The sequence below is a fragment of the Odocoileus virginianus genome, chromosome 10 (genome assembly GCF_023699985.2).
Source record: "Odocoileus virginianus isolate 20LAN1187 ecotype Illinois chromosome 10, Ovbor_1.2, whole genome shotgun sequence".
Taxonomy (NCBI): Eukaryota; Metazoa; Chordata; class Mammalia; order Artiodactyla; family Cervidae; genus Odocoileus; species Odocoileus virginianus.
In genome coordinates this window covers 42,668,148-42,693,249 of record NC_069683.1, presented here as the reverse complement: position 1 = coordinate 42,693,249, position 25,102 = coordinate 42,668,148, and the positions used below count along the sequence as shown (strand labels likewise).

Here is a 25,102-nt window from a genome sequence, read left to right as displayed (position 1 = left end):
AGTTTGCAGGCGGCCATTTACATGGGACACCTGAAAGGGAGTATCAGCAAATAAAACTGGAGAAGATAGAGGGTCCAATTATCTGAAACACTGGCCTGATTCATATAGGCAGTGGGAGCCACAGCTAATATTCTAATGAGGGATCGATTGAATTTGTATATTTTATATGCAATTTTTTTTTTTAAGAATCTGAGTTTTTATTTTATTTTTAATTTTTGGCTGAACTGCAAAATCCCACAGCTTGTGGGATGTGGGATCTTAGTTCCCTGACCAGAGATCAAGCTTGGGCCCCTGTTAGTGAGTGTGCAGAGTCCTAACCACTGGACCACCAGGGAATTTCCTCTAATTGTAATGCTGAAGCAGATAAAAATAAGTTAGTAATAAAAGTAAGTTAGAGGGAGAGAGGCTAGAAGGAGGTTACTGAAATGGTCCAAGAAAAAAAAACAATGGAGGCAGTGATAGTAGTGAAAAAGAAAAAGAGGAATGAATTGATGCAAGAGATGTTTTGGAGAGGGAAGAGGCTGGGGTGCCTCTCAGATACCTGGCATGCTTGTGATGACAGTGATGACCACAAAGGAATGCTGGGATGGAGCAGGTGGTATGTGTTAGGTAGGTGTGGAGCACAGAACAGTACAGATGACGGGTTCCAACTGGACGCGCTGAATTCAGGGTCCCTGAAGAACAGACTGGCTCTGTCCTGGGGTTTTAAAATTGGTTGCAATTCAATAATTGGGCTACTAAGAAAAAGAATCTTTTCCTTCAGTCTGCCATGATGACCTATAGTAGGGCAGATACACTGCAACTCCCCAAACCTTGGGAAAAACCAAGGACTCTTAGGAACTGTGCAAATTTTATCTCCAGGTGCTCTGGTAGGTGGTTATGACTCCTGCTTGCCGTTTCGCTTCAGAGTCAGTCACGTGTGCTTTGCTGTGAAGCTATTCCACTCCTAGGACAATGGGCTCACGAGATGGGGGATGGAGATGATGGTGAAGGTCATAGGTTCCCTTTCCACATAGAAACCAACCACACAGACACACTCTATAGCCTTAGACTTAACTAGTGACCTCATAACACATGGCAGTGCATGGATGGATGAACCCAGTCAGGGAGATAACGACCAAGCCCAGAAGTCAATAATCCACTCAATAAACATGACCTACCAGTAGTAAGTGGTGACCTCCTAGGAGAGACACCACCAGGATTCATTGCCAAGCTCGGGATGTCCAGCATTTGGGAGTCACATCAGAGAACTCTGAAGACTGACAGAGAACTAGCAAGTAGGCATGGGGCACTTGCTGTCTACGCTAGAAATGCGAAGGTGAATAAGGATATAATATAAATGCTTTTAGAGCCTGCAGGGGGAGGAAGTGGTGAGCTAAGAAGATACCCCACACCCAATCCCTCTGACAAAGGTGAAAGTTTGACTCTAAACTTCGGTGAAAAAAAGATTTTAAAGACAAGTTCCACTGTAGTTTTCAATAGCAGCAAGAGCATCATGGGGAACTTTTTTCTTAGAAGATGTGGCATCAAAACTTAGGAACCACTGTCCTTCTCTTCTACTCTTTGACATGATTTAGAGATGTTAGCCAACATTTTTAAGTACCGCAGCTGAAGCAGTGTGGTGCAGTGGCTTCTCACTGAGCTAGTCTTCCTTTCTACAATGATTTCCTGTCTCTGAATCAAACATGGGGTCTACATGACAACACTGCAAGAGAAACAGGCTTAGGAAGCCAAATGCAAGGCTAGGAGCCAAGAGCAGAGGAAATGACTGGTGTTCTAAGCCTCAGACGCATCCTTTCCATCTGGAACTCAGTACCCCTTCTTGTGGTCAGCAGCCTGACCCTGACATCTCAACAGCAAGAGCAGACACTCATCTTGGGACATAGAATTCTTTGCCATATGCTAAAATGCCATGCTACATTTTCATACAATTTTTAAGACACTGTAAGGATTAAATGACATGATTTAATTCATAAGCATGCATTCTCAAGACAATGATATATACACCTTTAAAATGGGAGACATTTATCCATAAACAGAGTGCACATAAATTTTGCCTCTCCCTTCTCCCCCAGTGTGGGCTTCCTGTCTAGACAATCATTTTATCAAAGATAAGAACATTGGCAAAGCCTCTGACTGTCAACTTCTTGCCTGAAGGATGAAATCAGGGGATGTTGCTTAATACTAGTCTTTATCCTAGTCTTTATCCTATCCATAAATATATTTATGTAGTAACTTTCCTCCTCTCTCTCAATATTCTTATGAACAACAGGAGAGCAAAGATAGCTATCCATTGCCTGTATTACAGTGTCATCATGAAAGCTAGCATTAGACCCTTACTTTCCAAGCTTATACTGTGATCGTTTCTGTTAAGAAAGAATTGTAGAGCACAGTCACTGCCCTCATGAAGCTTCAATCTGTGGGAAGCAAGATCATGCACAAGGGCTCGAGATAAAACAAGAATCATATAATGGGATGATACAGTACAAGTTGGTCCAGATTCAGATTCTTGGCTCAAGAGTTGCTTACCCTTAGAAGAAATTCCATTATCATTTCAATGCATCTCTACTAATGTTATCCTTATTACCCAATCATGGGTTGATTTTATAGATGAGAATATTTCCAAATGACCTACCTAAGCAGAATTCTGGCCTATGCCTCAATGGTTTTTTTGAAAACAATCTCTTTTTATTGAATCCTTGTTGTTCATTATAGTATTGGCTGATGATATGAGTATTTTTCCATCTGGACTCAAGGTAACTCTTTTCCCATGAAAATCAATATGAATACAATACAATAATTTTGGGTGATTATTGCTGGAGGCTAGGTTGAAATTAATGACCTCCAAATGGAACAAACTAAAAAGCCTGTAACAATTAATTCCCAGAGCTCTTCAATGTGCTTTTCCTAATACTTGAAATTTATCACAAGGAAATAAAGTCATTTCTTTTTCCTTTTTTTTTAACAGCTAAGATGATACAGTAAAACTCATTGCATTTGCTATTCATATTTTATAACCCCATGGTATTCTTCTGTTTATAGACATGTTTTGTACTTTCATTGATAAGAACTGTTTCATCCTCAGGAAAAAGAATTCTTTAATTTTAAAGCTGAAAAATAACAAATGGCAATAAATGTGCCAAATCAGCAGTAAAGCCAATTTATTCTTCTATCAATTTCTTTTTTGGGGAGGATAACTTTGCAGCTGCTTAGAACTATTGTTTCTCATTCTCTGGGGGTTATGATTTGGGGAAATTACAGACTCTTACATGTGCCCGGGGAAAGCACTGCTGTGGAATATTAAATCAGAAGAGATCCAAGAACATCCACCCTCTGGTGGAGAAGCTCTTCCACCCCAGGGACTTACCTACTCCCCAGGAAGAGCAGCTCCATAATTCACAATAGCCCCAAAGGACATAACATTCTTTTTTAGAATCTGAGACACCCCCCACCTCTGCCACCAACTGTACTTGAAGACATGAGTTGGCCCTTTTATAAACAGAGGCCAGAAAGGCCAAATTTTCTGGGGTCTCATCACTTAGGTAGTCTGACCCAGTTATATAAGCATGGGCTTAGAAGCCCACAGACCTAGGCACCAATGCCATCTGAGGACCTCTGTGACCTTGAACCTCTACTCCCTCATCATCAAGTGAGCAAAATCACTCTTCCTTTAGAGCAGGGACACCCAGCCTCTGGGATCTAATGCCTGATGATCTGAGGTGGAGCTGATGTAATAATAATAGAGTGCACAATGTTGTAATGCACCTGAATCATCCCAAAACCATTGCCCCTGCCTCCATGGAAAAATTGTCTTCCACGAAACCAGCCTCTGGTGCCAAAAAGGTTGGGAACTGCTGCTTTAGAGTGTTAGTTTGAAAGTTGAGTTTAATATGGGTAACATGGAAGACACAATTTCCAGCATATGGCAAGGCAAGTGCCTCATGGATGCTGCTCAGCTTTCCTTTCATCAAAACCCAACCCACTTCATTCATACTCCTTCGGGAGACATCCTGATTGCTCTAGCACACTGCTTCCCTCCTCTCCTTGCAGTTTTTGGTGTGGACTTTAGGCTCTGTTTCTCTAACAGATGTATACAAATGACCAAATGATGAACGAGGCTGCCTCGAGTCTAAGCCCTTGCTTCAGTTCAGTTGCAGTGTGGCCCATGCCAGTCTGACGGTCCCCAATTCTCTTTCTCTACAGAGGCCTTTCGGACCCACCACATGGAAACTGTCCCCATAGAGGAAGGCCAGACGCTCACTCTAAACTGTACTGTTTCTCAGGAGACCACCTCTCTGCAGTGGCTGGCCCCCTCGGGCTTCACCATTTTCTTCAATGAACAACCTGGTAAGTGAAGAAGAAAGAAACCACCGCCAGACCTCAACCTGACGGATTTTCCAGACAGACAGGCTGGTGGGCCAAAAAGTCAGCATGAGTCACCCCAATGGTGGGCTTGGCCCCACCTACTGTGAGATGTAAATCGCACCCAGAAGCCTGTGTTTTACACACGGCTGCTTTTTTTCTGGCAGGAAGTCTGAAATGGAAACCCCACCAGCATGGTTGGTAAAGGGGGCTCAAATGACAAAGCCCATTTCCACCATCCCACCTCACCCCCAGGTCACTTTTTGACTCTTAATGACCATGAAACCACCCACAGCACAATGATAGATGGCAACAGACAGACAGGTGGGGGGCCCATGGTCCTCGGGCAGCCAACACATCACCCCACTTCTACAGACAGGAGCTCCGTTTTCCACCTGAGCAACCCAGAGTCACACATCAAGGCCCACCCCAAACTGGCTCCCCTTCTCCCAACGGTCTTAACAAAAACTCAGGGTCACTGAGCAATAGGAATTGATGGCATGTTTTACTCTGAAAAGGACAGCAGCCTTCCTCTCTCACAAACACGCATTGAGTTCTAGATGCCTAAGATGGGAGGGAACTCTTTTTTCCTCCAATTTTATTATGATATAATTGACATATAACATTGTATTGGTTTAATGTGTACCTTATAATGTTTTGATATATGTATATATTGGAAAAGAATACCACAATAAGTTTAGCTAATATCTGTCACCTCATGTGGTCACAGCTTTTTTTTTTTCCTTGTGGGAAGGGATTTTTTAAAATCTATTTAGTTCATCTCTTTGGGAAGTATTTATGAAACCCTTCCTTTATAACGAGACTATTTTTTTAAATTCTGGATTTTTAAAGTTTTTTTTTTTTTTTTAATGTGGACCATTTTTAAAGTCTTTTTGAATTTGTTTCAATATTGCTTCTGTTTTTATCATTTGGTTTTTTGACCCCAAGGCAAGTGGGATTTTAGCTCCCTGACCAGGGATCGAATCTGTATCCACTGCATTGGAGGGCAAAATCTTAACCACTGGACCACCAGGGATGTCCTGATAATGAGACCATTTTATACCTCCATTTAATACTCCTAATTACCAAATGCTTAGAAAAGTATCCAACACAGCAAATTTCATTCTGCTTTGTAAAAGCAGACCCTCTAGAAAAACTTGATGTGCCTTAGAAAGTATGATTAAACATTGATAGGTTCACTGTAAAATAACTAAATATATTATTTTAAGCTAAACCAACTAGATTCCAATAGAATAAGTACATATTAATCGATAAAAGTTGAGGGGAAACCTTTAAAGAGAGAGAATTCTGTTAAATAATGCTTTCTGTTGCTTTGTTTTGGTTAAACTGGGCTTCCCAGTGGCTCAGCAGTAAAGAATCCATCTGCCAATGCAGGAGATGCAGGTTCAGTCCCTGGGTTGGGAAGATCCCCCGGAGAAAGCTATAGCAACCCACTCCAGTATTCTTGCCTGGGAAATTCTACAGACAGAGGAGCCTGGCGGGCTATAGTCCATGCGGTCACAAAGAGTCGGACACGACCGAGTAACTAAACAACAATAATACTGGGAGAAGATGGACATTCTCAAATGCCCTGATCTAGCGTATTGGTTCTCCCTCAAGGGTATTTTTTTTGCCCTCCAGGGGATATTTGGCAATGTGATAGTTTTGGTTGTTATAACCAAGGAAAGGCATGGGGAACTGGACTGTAGTGAGAGAGGCCAGAGACGCTGCTAAACACTGCATAATGCAGAGTGTAGCCCCCCGTACCCCCACTCAACAGTGAATGATGGCTTCAAATGTCAGTAGTGCTGAGGCTGAGAACACCTGGATTCCAGCTCAGGTAACATCAGTGTCCCAAGACACCATAACCATTATTTCAGATGAGAAACAACCTTCCTTGGTCAGCCAATTCAGGCTTGTTCACACTATAAATCTTAACATTAGGAAAAAAGAAACAAAGAAAACCACTCATTTCAGGAGCCTCTGATTCGTTAAGGGACCTTTGACTTGAGATGGAAATCCCAGATCAAGACAGAATCAAAAGGAATACTTGCTGTTGGCTAGAACTTTCTGGAATTGTGGGAGGTTTTATGTTCTTGTGGGTTTTTTTTTTTTTTTTTTTTTGGCTTTGTTGTTGCTTTTGTTTATTTTTGCCATTCCCTAAACATTTGAAAGTACTACATACTCTTTGGGAAACTTCAAATAATAATGAACTTTTCTTCTAAACGTATCTCGGTTATTCACTGTCATATGAAATTTTAAAAACAGTAGATTTTACAGCTTTGTCATCAAATCAATTGGACAACTATTTTTGTTCCAATCTTATTCATATAACTATAAAATTTAAATAGTGATAATTATGGATAGCTTTCCAATAGTTTTTAAAAATTTAATTGGAGTATAATTGCATCACAATGCTGTGTATGACAAGACAGAGAATTGAATTTCTAAGACAAATTACACTGGGGCATTTACATAATGTAAAAAAAAAAATTATTTAACATCCTCCTGCCACCGGAACCCTTTGCCAGCCCAGGGTTCTAACTTCCTACCAGCATAAATAAAACAAACTGCTTATTTCACAGGTCCTAGTATCAAAACACTTTATTTCCTAAACTAACTTTGAACTATTGAGAGGTCTCCAGCTGGTAACACTAGAATCTGGAAGGCAGCTCAGTCAAAGATGCGACATCCATCCCCTTAAAGTGTGATAATCAAAAGCTATTCCTGTAAAAAATCCATCCACTGAGAGTCTGCATTCATCTGATACCTCTCCTTATAACAACTCTTGTTCCCTCTTGTATAGCTCTAAAAAGTTCCAAATACCAGCTTCTTCATCACTCCTCCGATCAGCTCTCCATCAGCGTGCTGAATGTAACACAGCATGATGAAGGCGTGTACAAGTGTCTGCACTACGGCAAGTCTGTGAGAACAAAGGAAGTGAAAGTGATCGTGTTAGGTAGGTGCCTGAAAGCCGGTAAACCCAGCCTGGGAGCAATACACTTAGGAACGGGATATATCATTTTTAAGCTCAATATTATAATTAAAAAGTGTTGCCTGCAGCAAGGCATTTCCTGGCACCTCTGCCATCTTTGTTGAGAGAAAACAGAAAGGAGCAGTTTGAGTGGCAAGTCCCAGACTAAATGTGAGTTTGTGAAAATTGTCTTTGGCATCAACTAAGTTTTCTCTGCAGGGAACTAAAAGAAAAGAGAATTCGTACTGGCTGAACTGTGACTCTGTGCCAGGCACTGTGCTGGGCTGCAAGGAAACAAAGATGAATTAGGCACAATCTCTGCCCACAAGGAGTTTGCACACTTGTTCAGGAAGGCAAAACACATATACACATCTAGCAGAAACTTCTGACAGCATATCCTAAGATAGAATATATTCAGATGTAACTCTGCTGGACAATCAGCTCACACCCTCTGCAAAACAAGTTCCTCTCTTCTGTTGAGGGATGGGGTTGGGAGGCTTGGCTAGGAAGTGACAGCTGGAACTTGCTCAGTTCTGCAGATGGTCCTTTGTGTTCAGTGTTAAGTCTTAGTATCTTGACTTTTTTGCTTGTAGCAGAACAGATCAATTTAAAGCATTGCCTTTTATTGATCTCTAAATGCCATAATTCTGTGTATCACACAAGGATTTCCTAAGACTCCTCTTCTTGCATTAGTTGAGTGTGGTACCTGCCATAAAGTAAAGGCACAGTGACAAAGTCTCTGGGAAGGAGTGGCTCCCTAGGGGTTCTGAGAAGCAGTGAGACTCAGCTTTGGGGTCACCTTTCCCTCATGTTGCTGGTCACCCTCAACATCACTCTGGGTCAGGCCAGGTCTGTGCTCTACTGGGGCTCTCATAACACCTCTCAGAACACCCCATGCCTACCTCTGTCATTGCACCTGATACGTGATCTTTCAGTGAACAGTTTAGGGGGCTGCTTCTATCACCATGCCCCTCTTTGAGGGGCCTCATCTTTACCACATTTGTATTGCCAGCATCTGGTACATACTTGGAAGTGACTTCATAATGTCTTAATGGCAGACGGATGAGTAAATAGATGTTAAAGGGTCCCATTCTGTACCCCACAGTGTGAGGTAGAACAGAGAAGATGACATAAGCCTATCTGAAAAAACTTTCCTGGACAGAAGTAAAAAGAAATCAGACTGATGGGCTCTTTAGAGAAATGCCTCTTTGATGGGTGGAGGGGACAGAAGTAACTTATACTGAGGTGAGTCCTAGACTCACGAAAGCTTAGAGCTCAAACAGCCAACTCATAAACCAACTCCTTCACGTCTCAGACAAGGAAACTGTTAGACCAAGAGGTTGTGGGACTTACCCAAGTTCTTACAAATAGTTGGTGACAGAGATGGGACCAGAATTCCAGCTTCTATTCCTCACCTAGTGTTCTACCACTCAAATGCACTCATCTATAAAATTTAAGAATTACTGTTGTAACACAGTCTGCTTGGGAATTTCCAGAGACTAATCACACACTGGGTGACAAATATTCTGATGACAGCCAGAGTAGCTTTACAAGTACATAAAAGCCCCTTAACTATATTCTGAGAAAGGTCAAATGAAAAAATATGCCGTTATTTAGACCATCCCCTACAATGATCCCTACAGATTATTAGGCTCTGTGCTTTGCTGAGATATGTAGACCAGCTAATTAAGCACAGAAAAATCAATTTTCTTCTAGCAACTCCTGTCATGCCAATCCTGCAAGTTTCAGTTATCAAAACGCACAATGGAGAAGAACACGTCATTATGAAATGCTCCACCGTGAGAACCAAGCCCCCTCCACGGATAACCTGGCTTTTAGGGGATGGCATGGAGCTCTATGGTAAGTGAAGAAACCATTCTCTTTTCTCCTTTGTTTTCCTTCCTATTTATAATTTTAAGGAATTTTTAAATGTTCTGGCACCCTCTGGTGGCTGAAAGTGCCGGAAAACCCCATTCAATATTTCATCCATCCTTTTCCAGACAAATTATCCTTATTAACCAGTCGATACTATGTCTTATTCTTGAAAGCCTCAACACAAACAGCATGGTTACATGCTTTTGTTTAAAAAAAGGTAGAAACCTAAAATGGTACATGTATTAAATGTTATGGTTTCATAGACTCAATGGACATGAGTTTGAGCAAACTCCGAGAGATAGTGAAGGACAGGGAAGCCTGGCATGCTGCAATCCATGAGGTCACAGGGTCAGACACAACTGAGTGACTGAACAACAACAACAAAGGCTTTGTAAAATTTCATTTTATGAAGGGCAGGAGAGGATAAGATGGTTGCAGAGCATCACTGATTCAATGGACATGAACGTGGGCAAACTCTGGAAGATCATGAGAGACAGGGAGGACCGGCAGGCTGCATTCCATGGGGTTGCAAAGAGCCAGACACGACCCAGTGACTCAACAACAACAACCAAATTTCATAAAAGGCACAATATAGCTATTACCTGTACCTCTGAGCATAAACTTCCTATCAGACACAGAACTGAAAATATGTTTAGGACTTCCCTGGTGGTTCAGTGGCGAATACTCTGTGCTCCCAATGCTGGGGGTCCAGGGTTCAATCCCTAATCAGGGAACTAGATCCCACATGCTGCAACTAAACATGCTGCATGACTCAACTAAAGATCCCACATGCCAGAACCAAGACCTGCCACAGCCAAATAAATAACTACATTTCTAAAAAATATATTTAACATAATACATGCAATTGGAGCAGATAAGATCTTGCTTGAACAATGGAGTATCATGTCATACTCTCTGTGGCAGATAAAACTATTTTGATAACAGCAACAACAAAAACCTAAGCTTTGAGCCTTTTAACTGAAAAGGAAAACCAACTGTCATGCTTGGGAACTGATTCCAGTTTCTTTACGTTTCATTCAATTTTATGTAACCATAGGTTCAGTCCACTGCCAATTCCAGACCTCTCTTTAATCTGCCTTATTCATTCAACCTGAATAAGGTCTTGGGTCTTTGTGTTCCACATTAGGCTGTCTTTCTTGTGTAACTGTAAGCTTTGGATTTTTTTTTCCAGTAGTGCAGGGTTTATAGGAAATTATCCACTCTTGTTCATCTGCTTCTCTTTGGGAATGGGGCCAAGCACATCCCAGGTGGCTGAGGGAAATTAGAGTGAGGTTAGAAGTCTAACAGGTTTGCCAAGATGTCAAGGCCATTGGTTTCTCAGAGAACCATGCCACCCAATAGCATTAAACTGTCATGACCTCACACACCACTTTAAATTGCTTCACAGGTGAAACCCACCATGAATATGAAACTGATGGGAAGAAGTGTAATAGCACCAGCACACTGACAGTCCACACATATGGCAAAAATTCAACAGCAAGTTGCATTATCCGACACAAAGGCCTGCAAGGAAGAAAACTGGTAGCACCTTTTCGGTTTGAAGATTTGGGTAAGAACCACCAATGGCTGTCTTTAATTATCTTAAATTTACCTTATATCTCACTATCAAACAAGACGAAATGGAGTAGGAAAAGTCCTTCAGAGCAAGCTCACTGTCAACAAAGCTTTTTTAAATAACAAATTTCTTTCATGATTGAACTTTCTCCAGCTGGGCAACAGAGTTACTGTTTCAACACAGAAGAATCCCAGTTGTGTAGAAAGCCTAACAGAGTGCCATATGCAAGCAGTGTCATGCTTGTTTTTTGATCATGACAGGTGGCATAACTTGACCTAAGATAGTTTTATTGCAGTCATGATTTTGGAGAGATCATGTGAAGCTTATTGCATCTCTGTACTTAATCCCCAAGGGGATAAAACTAACTGAAATAAATCTAAACTTGGCAATATCATTGTATGTTAACAATCATGTACCCACATTAAGTCATGACTATGCTTTAGATTTATTTTGTTATAACTATTTTAGAGAGCATAGTCCACCCATGTTAATATTCTGAGCAGGGACTTCCCTGGTGGCCCACTGGTTAAGAGTTTGGCTTCCGATGCAGGGTATGCAGGTTCAGTCCCTGGTTGGGGAGGTAAGATCCCACATGCCTCGCAGTCAGAAAATCAAAACATTAAACAAGCGGTATTGTAACAAATTCAATAAAGACTTTAAAAAATGATCCACATCAAAAAAAAACTTTAAAAAATATTCTGAACAGAACACCAAAAATTAAGAATAAAAGTGAAAAGAAATCAAACATTAAATGTGAAAAGGAGTTGCCTCCATTATCAGAATCTCTGTTCCCTGATCCCATCACCAAAGGTTTAAGAATTAAAAACTATATAAAACATTCTGAGCCAAGAAGCAGCCTCTGGGAAGTAGCAGGCATCACACATCTATCATTCATAGGACTCCAACCTTCATTACTTTATAAGGTACTTCTCAGTGTGACCCTGGAGAAGGGAATGGCAACCCAATGCAGTACTCTTGTCTGAAGAATCCTGTGGACAGAGGAGCCTGTTGGGCTAGTCCACGGGGTCGCAAAGAGTCAGACACAAGTGAGCACTCTCAGAATGAAAGAGGTTCCTGAAGGATAAGCATTCCCTCACAGGAGTGAAGGAGGAAGCTGCTGGGTGACCCTGAGTTTGTTGAGAAAGCTCTGCATCAAATGAAAGAACTGATGAGGAAGGTGCTTGTCAGCAGGAACCTCGCTGTGAGAAACTGCCCTGCTGCTCTGTGGGGGCTGGCGCTGTGGTTAACAGCTCCCCACTCACTCCCTGTGTTCTCCGCCGGTCACTTTCTCACCAAACCAAAAGTGGGTCTTGAGGAAGCCGGGTTTAGAAGAATCAAGGGCCCCCAGGCTGGGCGGAACTGTAAACTGACGTAAATATTCTTTCCCCTCTGTCATTCATCCCCCTCCTCACCTCCCACCCCCGGCCAGGGGAGGGAGCCTAGGGCACACGTGGAGGCGGGAGGGTCACCAAAGAGAAAAGGAGGCTTCTTCTACCTAAATGGCTCTGCAAGACGTTCAGATTTTAAATAAAAGAACCAACAACATCAATAAATATATCTCAGTTTTCAGCAATTGTTCAAACCATCTCCCAAAATTACTGCTGAAGGAGAAATCAGTTTCTCCTCATGAATGACCATAGCTCTATACATACACAGTGTGTGTGTGTGTGTGTGTGTATTATGTATGTATATACACACACACAGACTATTGAATGTATATGTGCACAGTTGTATATATACACTATGGCATATATATATATATGCCATATATACATATATATACATACATATATATACACATACATATACATACATACATATATATGTATATATATACATATATATACACACACAATATATACAATGTGTATAGAATATAGTCATATACACATAACCTGTTTTGTACTTAACTGTGTAATTATATGAACTCACATAGTATACATTATTCTAGATCTTAATCATTATTGATAAATTTTATTCTCTGTGTCCCCAGTAGTTGCCACACTATCCTTATCTTGTGATCTGCTTCCAGCTCTTCTATTTGACTTGTCTTCAAGCTTTTCACTGCCGGCAACTTCTCCTCTCTTCAATTTTCTCTGGCCTCTTTGTGGCCACAGAGCTCACTTGATCTGTTTTACTATTTCTCTAGTGTCTCCTTAGTGGTTCTTCTCTTCTCAGAGCCCTTGGCATGTGATTCAAGCATTTTTATAGTTTTAAATATTTAGTGTTTGACTAAGAAAATAATTTACAAAGCCACAGGAAAATCCTTTGATTAAATGAAAGACTGAAAAGCACTCACAGATTCCATAAAGATATTACAGATCAGTAGCCATATTTGTAAATTAATAGGTATTGTTTTTATAAGCTTCCTGGTTGCAGGCCTGTTTGTTGACTGATCAAACCTATGCCAAGTTGAACCTCTAGATACATTCCTAACCATTGCTTTTATAGTCCACAATAGCATTTAGTAAGCCTCTTAATGAATAGTCAGGTTTGGGGCTACACGTGTCATACAAATGAAATCATTTATCCTCACCAAAAAACTCCAAAAGATATTAGTATCTCCATTTTACAGGTAAGGGAAAGCCTTGCATATGAGAGATTAGGGACCTGGTCCAAACTTAATCAGTGGCAGGAAAGGAGCAGCACTGGAATTCAGCCCACTCTGACGCTGACTCCAAAGCCACCTAATAAACAGGCAGGTAGATAAGCGATTAAGTAGACAGACAGAGAGACTGACAAGTATTAATAGGTAGATACAGATAGAGATGAACAGTCTTTGCCCACCACTGCCCAATGCACCGCTCCACAGAGGTCCAGCCTGCTACGCTTCTAAGCCAGGCAGTTTAGCAGATGGACAATCAGCGGGATGTAGACTCAAACACCAGCACAAGGGCTGCAGAACACCTAATTCTGAGGTTTCGGCAGAACCTCCACAAGCAGGTAGCAGACAAGCATATTCTCCAATCTGCTGTACTGAACACAATGTGGATAAAATTGCTCTCTGTAGTTGCGGAATTCTGTTTTTCCCCTTTCCTAGTTGCTGATCAAGAGACAACTTCAGCTGCCCTGGAGACGAGCTCTCTATCCTCTCAAGACCCTCAGCAGCCCAATAGCACTGGTAAGTATCAAAAACATTAAAACTTAAAAAAAAAATCATGATTCTCTGGGAAAGTCACTTTTCCCATTCTAAGTTTCAAGAAGGTTTTTTTCTTGTAATTTGTAATAAAGCCATATAAGGCTCCTTCCAACTGGCTCCAGCTTTATGGTGACCAGGAGAAGCACCATATTCGGAGAGTTTAGTTAGTGGGAGGGGCTTCAGGGTAACTAACACCTTTTAAGTTCTCACTCTGTCTCTCTCACACACACACACACATGCATGCACACACAACTGTGACATCTGAATCCCTCTGTGGTAAAAGACAAGGTTGAATTCATTTATAAAAGGCTCACTTCTTTGTTTTTCCATCTAGAACAGACCAAACACAAAATAAAGACTTGATAACAGCAAAGCACAAATGCAGGATTTGCTGTTGTCACTGAATAACAAAATCACCCTGGAAGGCTCATCAGTTACTTGGTTGTCAAGAACTCAGATAGCTTTGTTTTGTTTTTATAATTTTACTTCTTTATTTTGGCTGTGCTGGGTCTTAGTTGCCGCACACAGGCTTTCTCTAGTTGCAGTGAGTGGGGGCTATTCTCTAGCTGCCGTGCACGGGCCTCTCATCGCGGGGGCTTCTCTTGCTGCAGAGCGCAGGCTCCAGGGCACTTGGGCTGCAGTAGCTGAGGCCTGTGGGCTCAGAGGTGCAGTTCCAGGGCTCTAAAGCCTGGGCTCAATAGCTGTGGTGCACAGACTTAGTTGCTCCGTGGCATGTGGGATCTTCCTGGATCAGGGATCGAACCCGTGTCCCCTGCACTGACAGGCGGATTCTTAACCACTGAGCCACCAGGGAAGCTCCTGTTTTGTTTCTTCAACTTGCCATATGCATTTTTTTTTTTAATTTCCTTTTCTATCATTAGTGAGGTTTGTAAAAACAAAAAAACACAAAAAACACACAGAGAAGCAAAAATGCGTATTTTTCAGCCTTACTGTACACACCTCTGAAGTATAGACATGTAACATTCTGAGTATTAAAATATATCTAAGAACTCAGTTTTTGATGACAGGATTGAACTATAAATGAAGGAGAATTTAGAAAACCTGGATTATAATCCCAGCTTTGTTAAACAGTGAATCACTGGATGATTAACTCTGGGCAATAATCACATATTTAACTTATCTTTGTATTTTACCTAGCTTGATACCTGCCAATAGCAGGTACTCACAAAATCCAGTGAGTGAATGAATGGATGGACAAATGAATGAATGAGTGCATGCAGTTGTCATGGTGCTTTGAACAAGACAGTAAGCCTCATTCAGAAAGGCATGAATCCCCACATATCCTCTTTCTGTTTCAAATAGAGTCTCTCTAAAATTTTGTGGTGGGAGAAGTGCTTTCATATTACTATCATGTCCATAGTTCTGAGTATCAGATCACATTTTTAAAATGTTTATCTTCACTAATACTTAAAAGTAAAATGTTTAGGTTCTTTAAGCACTGATAAATACATATGTACCATACATACATATATACTTTTTCTGTGGGGAGATGGAAATTGAAAATATTATGAAGTGGAACAGCCACATCCCTTGCTTAAATAATCCAATATTTTTAAACGTGTTTAGAATCTAGTTGTCTTTAAATCGGCTTACACCACTACTGAATAACTCAATTTTCTCCTCTGCTTTTTCATATAGAACAGAAGATTTAAGAAATGTGGTTTCTAAAATTCCTTTCAGCTTTCAATTTCTACGATTTTATTACTGTTAATAATAGCCATTTTCAATAGAGGAGGTGGTTTCATTCCCCTCAGGGCCCACATGGTGGCGCTGTGCAATGGGCTACAAACCAAGAGTGCAGATGGGGCGGGGGTTGGACAGGGAAAATAAACAACAAAATCGGGGGAAAAAAAGGATCTCTTACTTTTATAATTTCTCTTCGAAAAAATCATCATAGTACACCCTATTTCTAAGGAAGAAGTAAGCATTGGGCTGAATGGCAACTGAGACGATTTTCAACATAAAAATCACTGCTTTGTACATTTCAGGTTGTAGGGTTTCTATTCATCAGGCTTGGGGCACCATTCTTCAATATTCAGTCCTGAAGCATCCTAAAACTGTTTCAACTAATAGACCTAATTCAGGGAGGAAATATAAAATAATGTTTTAAATTTGGGATTCTGAGTTTTGATATTGGCTCTGCCACTTATCTGCTATAGAACTGAGACAATTAGCGTCTTGAAACCTGTTTGTTCAGAGCTATAGTGAGAAGTAATATATACCAAATGGTCATTTTAAGGTTTGGCACAGAGTAAGTGTTCAATAAACATTCACCTCGAATAAGAAGATCTTCCCTCGTGGCTCAGATGGTAAAGAATCTGCCTGCAATGCAGGAGATCCGGGTTCCATCCCTAGGTCGGGAAGATCCCCTGGAGAAGGAAATGGCTACCCATTTCAGTATTCTTACCTGGGAAATCCCATGGACAGAGGAGCCTGGCAGGCTCCACGGGGTCGCAAAGAGTGGGACACAACTGAGTGACTCTTTTTAAAAAAAGTGAACCTGACCATTTGCAACAATTTTTGGAAGAAGTCAGTAGTTCAAAAGTGATATTGTTTTGAATGAGGATTATTCAGTTTGGTTTCCAAAGGTGCTTTGTGATGAATATGTGCATATACACCACATAGCACATACACTGTCATATGTATATCTCATGTCTTTCATCTTAGTTGCAGTAACGGAAGATTCTAGTACGTCAGAGATTGACAAGGAAGAGGAAGAACAAACCACTCAAGTCTCTCACTTGGCCACTGGTAAGGCCCCAATACTTATTTATTTAGAACTGACACTTGATGTTTTAACCTCTTAATCAATACATCCAGTAGACTTTTTCAGTCCTCATTATTTTCGGCCTTTTGATTGATTAAGCATTCCCTTATCCCTTGACCTGTCCCTTGATCTAGTCATCTCCCTGGCTTCCCTGACTTGCTGTCTGGTCCTGTTACTCTGCTCACCACTCCTCCTGGTGTCCCTTCATTCACGTCCCCTCCTTCTCTGACTTCTATGTAGATTTGATTCTACTTCTCCATCCCTGGTTATTGCCTTAATCCTTAAAGAGTTTCCCCCTTCCCAAGAGTCTTTCTGTTGCCATCAAACAGAAGAGTTCCATACCTGCATTTCCAGAACATTCTCCTGAGCAAGAATCCCTGTTTCATTCCATTTCCCACATATCTCTGGCTGAATTTTCTGCCAGTTCCTCAAACCGAACATGGCTAAAAACTGAACAGCACCTTTTCCCACAAAAATCAACTTGCCCAAAGCATCACACAGGCCCAAAACCTTGGTTCATCCTTCCCTTCTGTGTGTGTGTGTGTATAGACACACACACATATAAAATCAACACGTTCCCAAAGAGTTTTGAGTCTTCTCTTTTGCCCGCAAGCACCGCCACCTCCTTGATGCAGGCCCCCATCACGTCCTGCATAAAGTATTGTAATGTCAACTTCTCCTCTTGCTGCGATTTTTCAGTATCCTACTATCAAAACGCCTCTCTGCACCCTCTACACCAATGATCAGACCCCTCTATGGCTCACCATTCACAGCAAAGAGCCTGAGCCTCAGCCCTCCACAGCTGCTCTCTACCACTGCCTCTGCGGTCCTGTCTCTGTGATGTCCGGACCAGAATACACATTTTTCTCTGATAACTTTCTGTCTCATTTTGATGGCCCTGCCCTAACTGCCCCGATGAAAGGAAATCCACATTACTCTTCTCCTTACCCCTCCTTCAAGACCAGCATCCTCACCGAACATTTTCCTGACCAGTTCAGGGACCACTCCAGCATCGGAACCCCCGAACACATATTATACTAATGTACGTGGGTCTAGAATCTGGCACAGTTATCTTACTGATGTTTGTTTTTTTAAATTGAAGGATAATTGCTTTACAATACTATGTTGGTTTCTGCCACACATCAGCATGAATCAGCCATAGGTATACATATGTCCCCTCCTTGAACCTCCCTCCCACCGCCCACCATATCCCATCCCTCTCGTTGTCACAGGGCCCGGGTTTGAGTTCCCTGAATCAAACAGCAAATTCTCACTGGCTATCTGCTTTACATATGGTAGTGTATATGTTTCCACTCTACTCTCTCCATTCGTCCCACCCTCTCTGTGCCCCCCTCACTGTGTCCATAGGCCTGTTCTCTATGTCTGCATCTCCACTGCTGCCCTGCAAACAGAAGCATCAGTACCATCCTTCTAGATTCCATATATATGTGTGAATATATGATATTTGTTTTTCTCTTTCTGACTTGCTTCACTCAGCATAATAGGCTCTAGGTTCATCCACCTCATTAGCACTGACTCAAATGTGTTCCTTTTTATGGCTGAGTAATATTCCACTATATCTATATCTATATATAATGTATCACAAATCCTTTATCCATTCATCTCTCAATGGACATCTAGGTTGCTTCCATGTCCTAGCTATTGTAAATAGTGCTGCAGTGAACACAGTGTCTTTTTCAATAATGGTTTTCTTGGGACTGCTGTTTGTTTTTATTAACCTCTTTTGTTTATATATAGAGAGAACTACTCCCTAAATCATAGGAGTGCCTTAGCAGCTCCAAGCACAGTTTTCTCTGAGTAGCTGCACTCCTTAATGGCTTGTTAGTTGAGATGAAGGGGACCTTGAATGACATTCTGCAAATGTAGAGCCCCAAAAATCAGAGTACTAGAAAGATCTTTAAGAATTCATATGGTTTATCTCCAGATGCCTTTACGGAGGACCACATTTAACCTAGCCAATATTAATGAAATTTCATTTGCAGAGTTTTTCAAACTCCTTAGTAACTTACCTTGCTACTTAACTACACTTTGCTAAAAACTCCATTCCTTACAGCTAATTTGAACCCTCTGACTATACTTCAGTATCCTCACATTTCCTCTAGAAATGAAAAATAAGTAGCCTGATATCTATGTAACTTGAAAACCTTTTTCAAGTCATCCCATGAAATTGCTTTGTTTATATTCCTGTTTGCTTATTTTCAGAGAATGAATAATGTGACTCTCTTTACCTTTAGGGTAAAGCTCTCCCTCATCTTTTCCTCTCAGCTATTATCCTTCATAATATTTTGCAAATACTGTATATATTCCTCAGTGATCAAAAAACCCCTCAGCCTGTCTAAAGCCCTTGCATTTTCCCTGCAGAAGCAAATCGGCAGTATGGGGGACTGACAAAGAAGAAGAGCGGTGTCCTGCTGCTGATCCTCGTGTCCTTCCTCATATTCATACTGTTCATCATTGTCCAGCTCTTCATCATGAAACTCCGGAAAGCACATGTGATATGGAAGAAAGGTGAGTGGGCAGAGAGCCTGGCAGAGGCTCCAAGATGCTGAAGCCACTGGCCAGCCCAAAGCGAAATTCTGTCAATTAAAGCTCTTCCATTCAATGCTGTACCATCTGAGCAGTGTACCATTCAATGCTATACCATCTGTCTGAGCAGGATGTGAATTTCCAGGGATTATAGTCAAAGAATGCATGACCAAGAGAAACTAGAGTAGCTCTAGGAAATGGCATTAAATTGTGGATGCTTCTATTCACAAAAGGGTACCAAATAGAGCGCATATTCATCCATTCATTCAATAAGCATTCAACGAACACCTACCATGTGCCAGGTACTCTTCCAGGCACTGAGAACACATCTGCCAATGAGGCAGACCAAACCCCTGTCCTAAAGGAGTTCCTATTCTAGGACTGATTGACCAGTCAAGGGTTGAATATGATAGACTATTTGTGGGCCCATTCTTACTCTGTAAGAATGCACTCAGCTTCTGTCAACCACATGTTCGTAATTTTTCCTAAGCATTCCGATTTAAAAGTTATCATTGGAAACAAAAACAAAATTATTTAGCTGGCATAGAAGATACCTATTAAAATATATAGACTCAACATCAGAGACAGAAGAGACCTTAGAAGTTATCCAGAATAACAATCTGCTCTGTTCATTCCATAAATGTGTGCCAAGATTAAATCTCTTCTTTAATTCTGAGTGGTTATTTAGACCTGGACTATTCAATACAATGTAGCCATAATATGGCTAGTCAGCACATGAACTGTGGCTAGGCATCCTTGAGAGGTGCTGTAAGGATTAAATACACATCCAGTTTTGAAGACTCAGTTCACACACACACACACACACACACAAGAATATGTCTAATAACAATACATTGAATCTACTAAATAAAACATATCAATTTCACCTGCTTCCTTTTACTTTTTATGATGGCAACTAGAAAATTGTAAATTATACGTGTGACTTGCATGATGGTACTCTTGAACCCTGATGATTTAGCCATATACGTCTCATACACCTTCAATGACAGAGAACGTATTACGTTCTATGGCAAACTACTATTAATGCATCTTTGAATGGCTCTGACCCTTTTACAAGTGTTGCTTCTCACGTGGTACATTTATATGATGGAATATTACTCAGCCGTTAAAAAGAATGAACTCAGGCCACTTCAGCAACTTGGATGGGCCTAGAGAGGGTGGTCCTGAGTGAAGTCAGCCCGCCAGAGAAGGAGTCAGTGCACACCTTCACAGTGAAGCACTTGATATGACATCCCTTACGTGTGGGACCTAAAAACAAACGATCAAATGAACTCACTGACAAAGCAGAAAGAGACTCACAGACTTAGAGAATGGACTTATGGTTGCCAGGGGTTAGGATGCGGGGAAGAGAATAGTTAGGGGGTTTTGGATGGACATGAACATACTTCTATGTTTAAAATGGATAACCAGCAAGGACCCACTGTATAGCACAGGGAACTCTGCTCTATGTTATGTGGCAGCCTGGATGGGAGGGGAGTTTGGGGGAGAATGGATATATGTATATATATGGCTGAGTGAGTCCCTTCACTGTTTATCTGAAACCATCACAATATTGTTAATCAGCTATACCCCAATACAAAATAAAAAGTTGGAAAAAAATTTTAAGTATTGCTTTTCCTAATTTAGTATATCTTTTGAGATATTCAGATGGACTAACATTTTTATCATAAACAGACCTACATATAGGATCTGGCTTTCCAGTTGTACCCACACAACAGGCAATCGCCACAGTATTGTTTCAAAATCTCTCATTGATACCTCCCCTACCATACTTCTTTAAGTGTTACTGGAATTGTTTCTTCCAAAAAGACAATATTTGATTCTAATATGCTGTCATCTGACTTCTGCAACTCTTATACTGCATGGCACAGTACCTGTAGGAATCACAGTAAACACTAAAAAATGATTTATTGAACTAACAAGTAATGAGGTACAGGGGACAAAGTGGTAAGTCTACTATTGCATAAAAACAGGTACCATCTTACTCAAACATACATTTCTAAATACAGATGATGTCCATGGCACCAGAAATCAATAACAATTTTTTCTTCTTGCAGAAAGTGAGATTTCAGAGCACACTCTAGAAAGTTACAGATCGAGGTCAAATAATGAAGAAACATCATCCCAAGAGAAAAATGGCCAAAGTAAGTCAACTATGGGACCTGAGACATGAAAAATGAGGTTCATTAACTTGTTGCCTTTCATGAGGAAAGGAAAAATCAAAGTTTGATCTTTAGCACAAGAAAAAGCAAATCACCTGAATCATTTCATAGAACTTAAGGAAATACACCTAAAAAAACAAAAAGTAGCAGTTAAGTTCACATAGCTGAATGTAAGCCCCTTTGGGAAGCCATCCCTGAGTCCTTGCTGTCACACACAGGTACATTTTGGGCTGTATACCCCTCCTGTGCACTACGGCATCCTATATACAGCTTTACCAATGAAGAACTTCCCCCACCAGACTGTCATTTTTGGTGTGTTAATCCATCTACCACAATACACCTCCAGGTGGTGAGCAATTGGATCTACTCTGTGTGTATCCTCAGGTCCTAGCATAGGGCTTGCCACATCATAAGTGGAGAGTCTGATAAATTTGTATGGAATAAATGAATATAGGGCTTTCAAGGTGGCACTAGTGGTAAAAACAAACAGACAAACCTGCCTGCTGATACAGGAGAGATGCAGTTTCACCCCTGGGTGGAGAAGATCCCCTGGACAGAGGTATGGCAACCTACTCCAGTATTCTTGCCTGGGAAATCCCATGGACAGAAGAGCCTGGCAAGCTACAGGCCAGGGTGTCGCAGAGAGTCAGACATGACGGATGCGACTTAGCTCTCACACAAATGAATATGAGGCTTAACAAATTCAAGCAGAAATGTTTCACGTCTTTTGGATTACTTTATTGCAGTTCTTCAAGCAAAATATGAAAAGAGAAATCTAAAAGGAGATTCAGTGTGTGTGTGCATGTGTGTGTGTGTGTGTACTCTTGACAAAGATAAAGTAGACAAAAGCCAGGAATATAGCACAGCAAGAATCTTATACCTTCCAACCACTGTTTCCTCCGTGTAAATTAACTTATTCCACCTGCCCAAAGTTGCAAGACAATGCAGTGAGCTTTGCCACTAGTTGCTATTGGTTTTCTTGAGGTTTTATAAGAAGCATTTCTTTTATAACACCTCTGGCTTTTTTCTGTTTTGACCTAGCAAGGTGTGAAATGGAAAGAAAGACTAGCTGTAGTACTAGGAAGAGAGGCACGAGTGAGCGGGGTGTGTGAGACCCAGGGTGGGAGGGGAAATGTGGGGCAGCTGCCTACAGGCTGCTACACTGCAACACGTGTTTCTATGACGTCAGTATAACGTGTAATTGGCGTTGTTTCCTATACCCATTAGGCAAGGGGAACAGAGCAGTGGGTGTAGCTTTGCTGTTCGCCTGAAACCATCACGACATTGAGAATTGGGTATACCCAATGTGCGGGCTCAGTTGCTCACTTGTGTCAACTCTTTGTGACCCCATGGACTGTAGCCCACCAGGCTCCGCTGTCCATTGGATTTTCCAGGCAAGAACACTGGAGTGGGTTGCCATTTCCTCTTCCAAGGGATCTTTCGCACCCAGGGATAAAACCTGTGTCTCCTACGACTCTTGAACTGGCTGGTGGGTTCTTTACCACTATACCCCAATACAAAATAAAAATTTCAGAAAAAACAACAACAATAACAACAACAGTGGGAGTAGAATTGTAACCTTTAGCAGGAAAAGTCCTCAGTTCAGCTGCTGGGCAAGCAGAAGCCCTTTAATTCACCTTTAAGAAAGTTTAAAATGAGCATTTACGTAGAAGAAATTAACACATTATAAATCAACTATTAATATATTTCACTAAAATATTTTTTAAAAATTTAAAAAATAGAATAAGTCTGTGCACGCAGGACTCCCTACCCAGAAAGGTCTGTCCCCTGCCCCAGTACATACTCCCTGGGGTGGGACGATTGCCACAGCTGTGGGAGGTTGCACTGTCTCCAGGGGTCTGATGCCCCACTTTGATCCTCCTTCCCTCAGCTCCCTCAAATCCAGCATTTCAACTCTATCATTTCTGCTCATTGTCTTCTGGAGACACTTCTGTACACTTCGTGTACAGAACTGCATGAGTTTTCAGTGAGCTGCCCCAAACCTCTTATCCCATAAGTCCTTTTACTTTCAGCATGAAATCATGTTAAAGGCAATGTATTTTTTTCCAGCAACACATCTGTTATTTGATAGCAGAGATGTCTATATACCTTATTTCAGGTTTATGAGCATAATGTTTACATAAGGCTTTTTGAAAATTAGGCTGTAACGGAGCATTCAAGACCATGTGTACACAGCAGTGAATTTCAGATTTGAGTTTTTTAAGACATTAACATTCAGACCTACAAATACCACAAGGCGATCCGTGTGTTTTAAATAAATGGGCGCAACAATGTTCAAACTAACTGTTTGGGTTTGCCACGTTTTTCTTTCAGCTTCCCGCTCTAGGAGCTGCATAAACTACATCACACAGTTGTACTCGGAGGCAAAAACAAAGACGAAGGAAAAGGCACAACCTTCAAAATTAAAAGGAGAGCTGTCTCATATACCAGAAAGCATCGTGTAGGGAGCCTTGCAACAGAAAATAGGATTTCAGGGCAGCCTCATCCTCACCTCGATGGAGCAGCCTGTGGGAAGGCACTTAATTACCGTCATAAGAGAAACGGCCTTTGAGTGCAATGCAAGTTGGCGTCCCCCGGTGGTAAACCACCCCGGGACTCAGAGCAAGAAGTGAGGACTAACCCATGGACATAAAGCTTTGTAGTTTAAAAGAAGAGAACTCATTATGCCTGACACTACTTCAGAGCGGGAGGATTCTACTAAGCTTTGGGATCAGGGTCAATGTGATCAGCTAACATTCTTACTGTAAAGGAAACAGATTTTAGATGCTGGGCTCCAGTGGAACTACTTAAACATTTTTAAAAAAAAAAATTTTTTTTTTAATCTTTCTTTCTTGTTTCCAAATAAAGATCTTTGGGATGAAAAGGACCCAAAGAAGGTGTCTAGTCCTACGAGCTGACTTTCAAGATGGACTTGAAGCAGCTGTAACCAGTTCATGCCCTGTCAGGAAGAAGTCCTGAATGAGTCAGATGAACATGAAGGTCCCAAAGATCATGCCCCAAGACCTAAGGGTAGTTCAAGGCAGACCCAAAGATTCCATGTTCTTAGAATTGTCTTGCTAAATCACAGTTGTTGACCTGGTAGACCATGTTTCTACCAGGACACTTCATTACAAAGACATGTACAAAAGAAAATAATGAGTTGAATTTCTTGATGACTGATTATGCTTTTTAAAAATTATTTAATAAAGAGCTGACTATGTATTTGTGTTTCTAGTAGTTGTTCCAAGGTGTACTTCCTCCCTTCGCTTTTACACATGAAAATGTGTGAAAACATTTATGACATGTCTCATTCTTTGGGTCTGAATAAACTATTTCTAAAATAATACCACCTGCAGTCCCCACCTCTCCCTGCACTGCTCTACCACACATAAAATTTATGAGTTTGTATGTTACAGAGGCCAGATCCAGCTGTGATTTTTTTTCTTGTGATAATTTTTTTAAAAACAGTCACAAAATTACTGAAAGGCATAAGGACAGAATGAAGTGCTTTCGCCTCTAATCCAGGGGTCCCCAACCTCTGGGATCTAAAGCCTGGTGATCTGAGCTGACGTAATAATAATAGAAACAAACTACCCAATAAATGCAATGAGCATGAATCATCTCAAAACCATCCCCATCTCCCTGGTCTATGGAAAAA

At 41.1% G+C, this 25,102-nt stretch overlaps 1 protein-coding gene across 2 annotated transcripts in view; it reads left to right on the top strand.

Moving 5' to 3' along the window:
* The window catches only part of CRTAM (cytotoxic and regulatory T cell molecule), a 28,316-nt gene extending 3,650 nt beyond the window's left edge, over nucleotides 1–24,666 (top strand). For both annotated transcript variants that reach the window (XM_020879283.2, XM_070473462.1), the window contains 9 exons: nucleotides 4,204–4,347; nucleotides 7,169–7,321; nucleotides 9,053–9,196; nucleotides 10,620–10,781; nucleotides 13,828–13,908; nucleotides 16,615–16,698; nucleotides 19,097–19,243; nucleotides 21,340–21,426; nucleotides 23,779–24,666. In XM_020879283.2, coding sequence (XP_020734942.2) covers nucleotides 4,204–4,347; nucleotides 7,169–7,321; nucleotides 9,053–9,196; nucleotides 10,620–10,781; nucleotides 13,828–13,908; nucleotides 16,615–16,698; nucleotides 19,097–19,243; nucleotides 21,340–21,426; nucleotides 23,779–23,909 — 1,133 coding nt within the window. In that variant the 3' untranslated portion in view covers nucleotides 23,910–24,666. The remainder of the gene's footprint in view (nucleotides 1–4,203; nucleotides 4,348–7,168; nucleotides 7,322–9,052; nucleotides 9,197–10,619; nucleotides 10,782–13,827; nucleotides 13,909–16,614; nucleotides 16,699–19,096; nucleotides 19,244–21,339; nucleotides 21,427–23,778) is intronic.
* The last annotated feature ends 436 nt before the right edge of the window (nucleotides 24,667–25,102 follow it).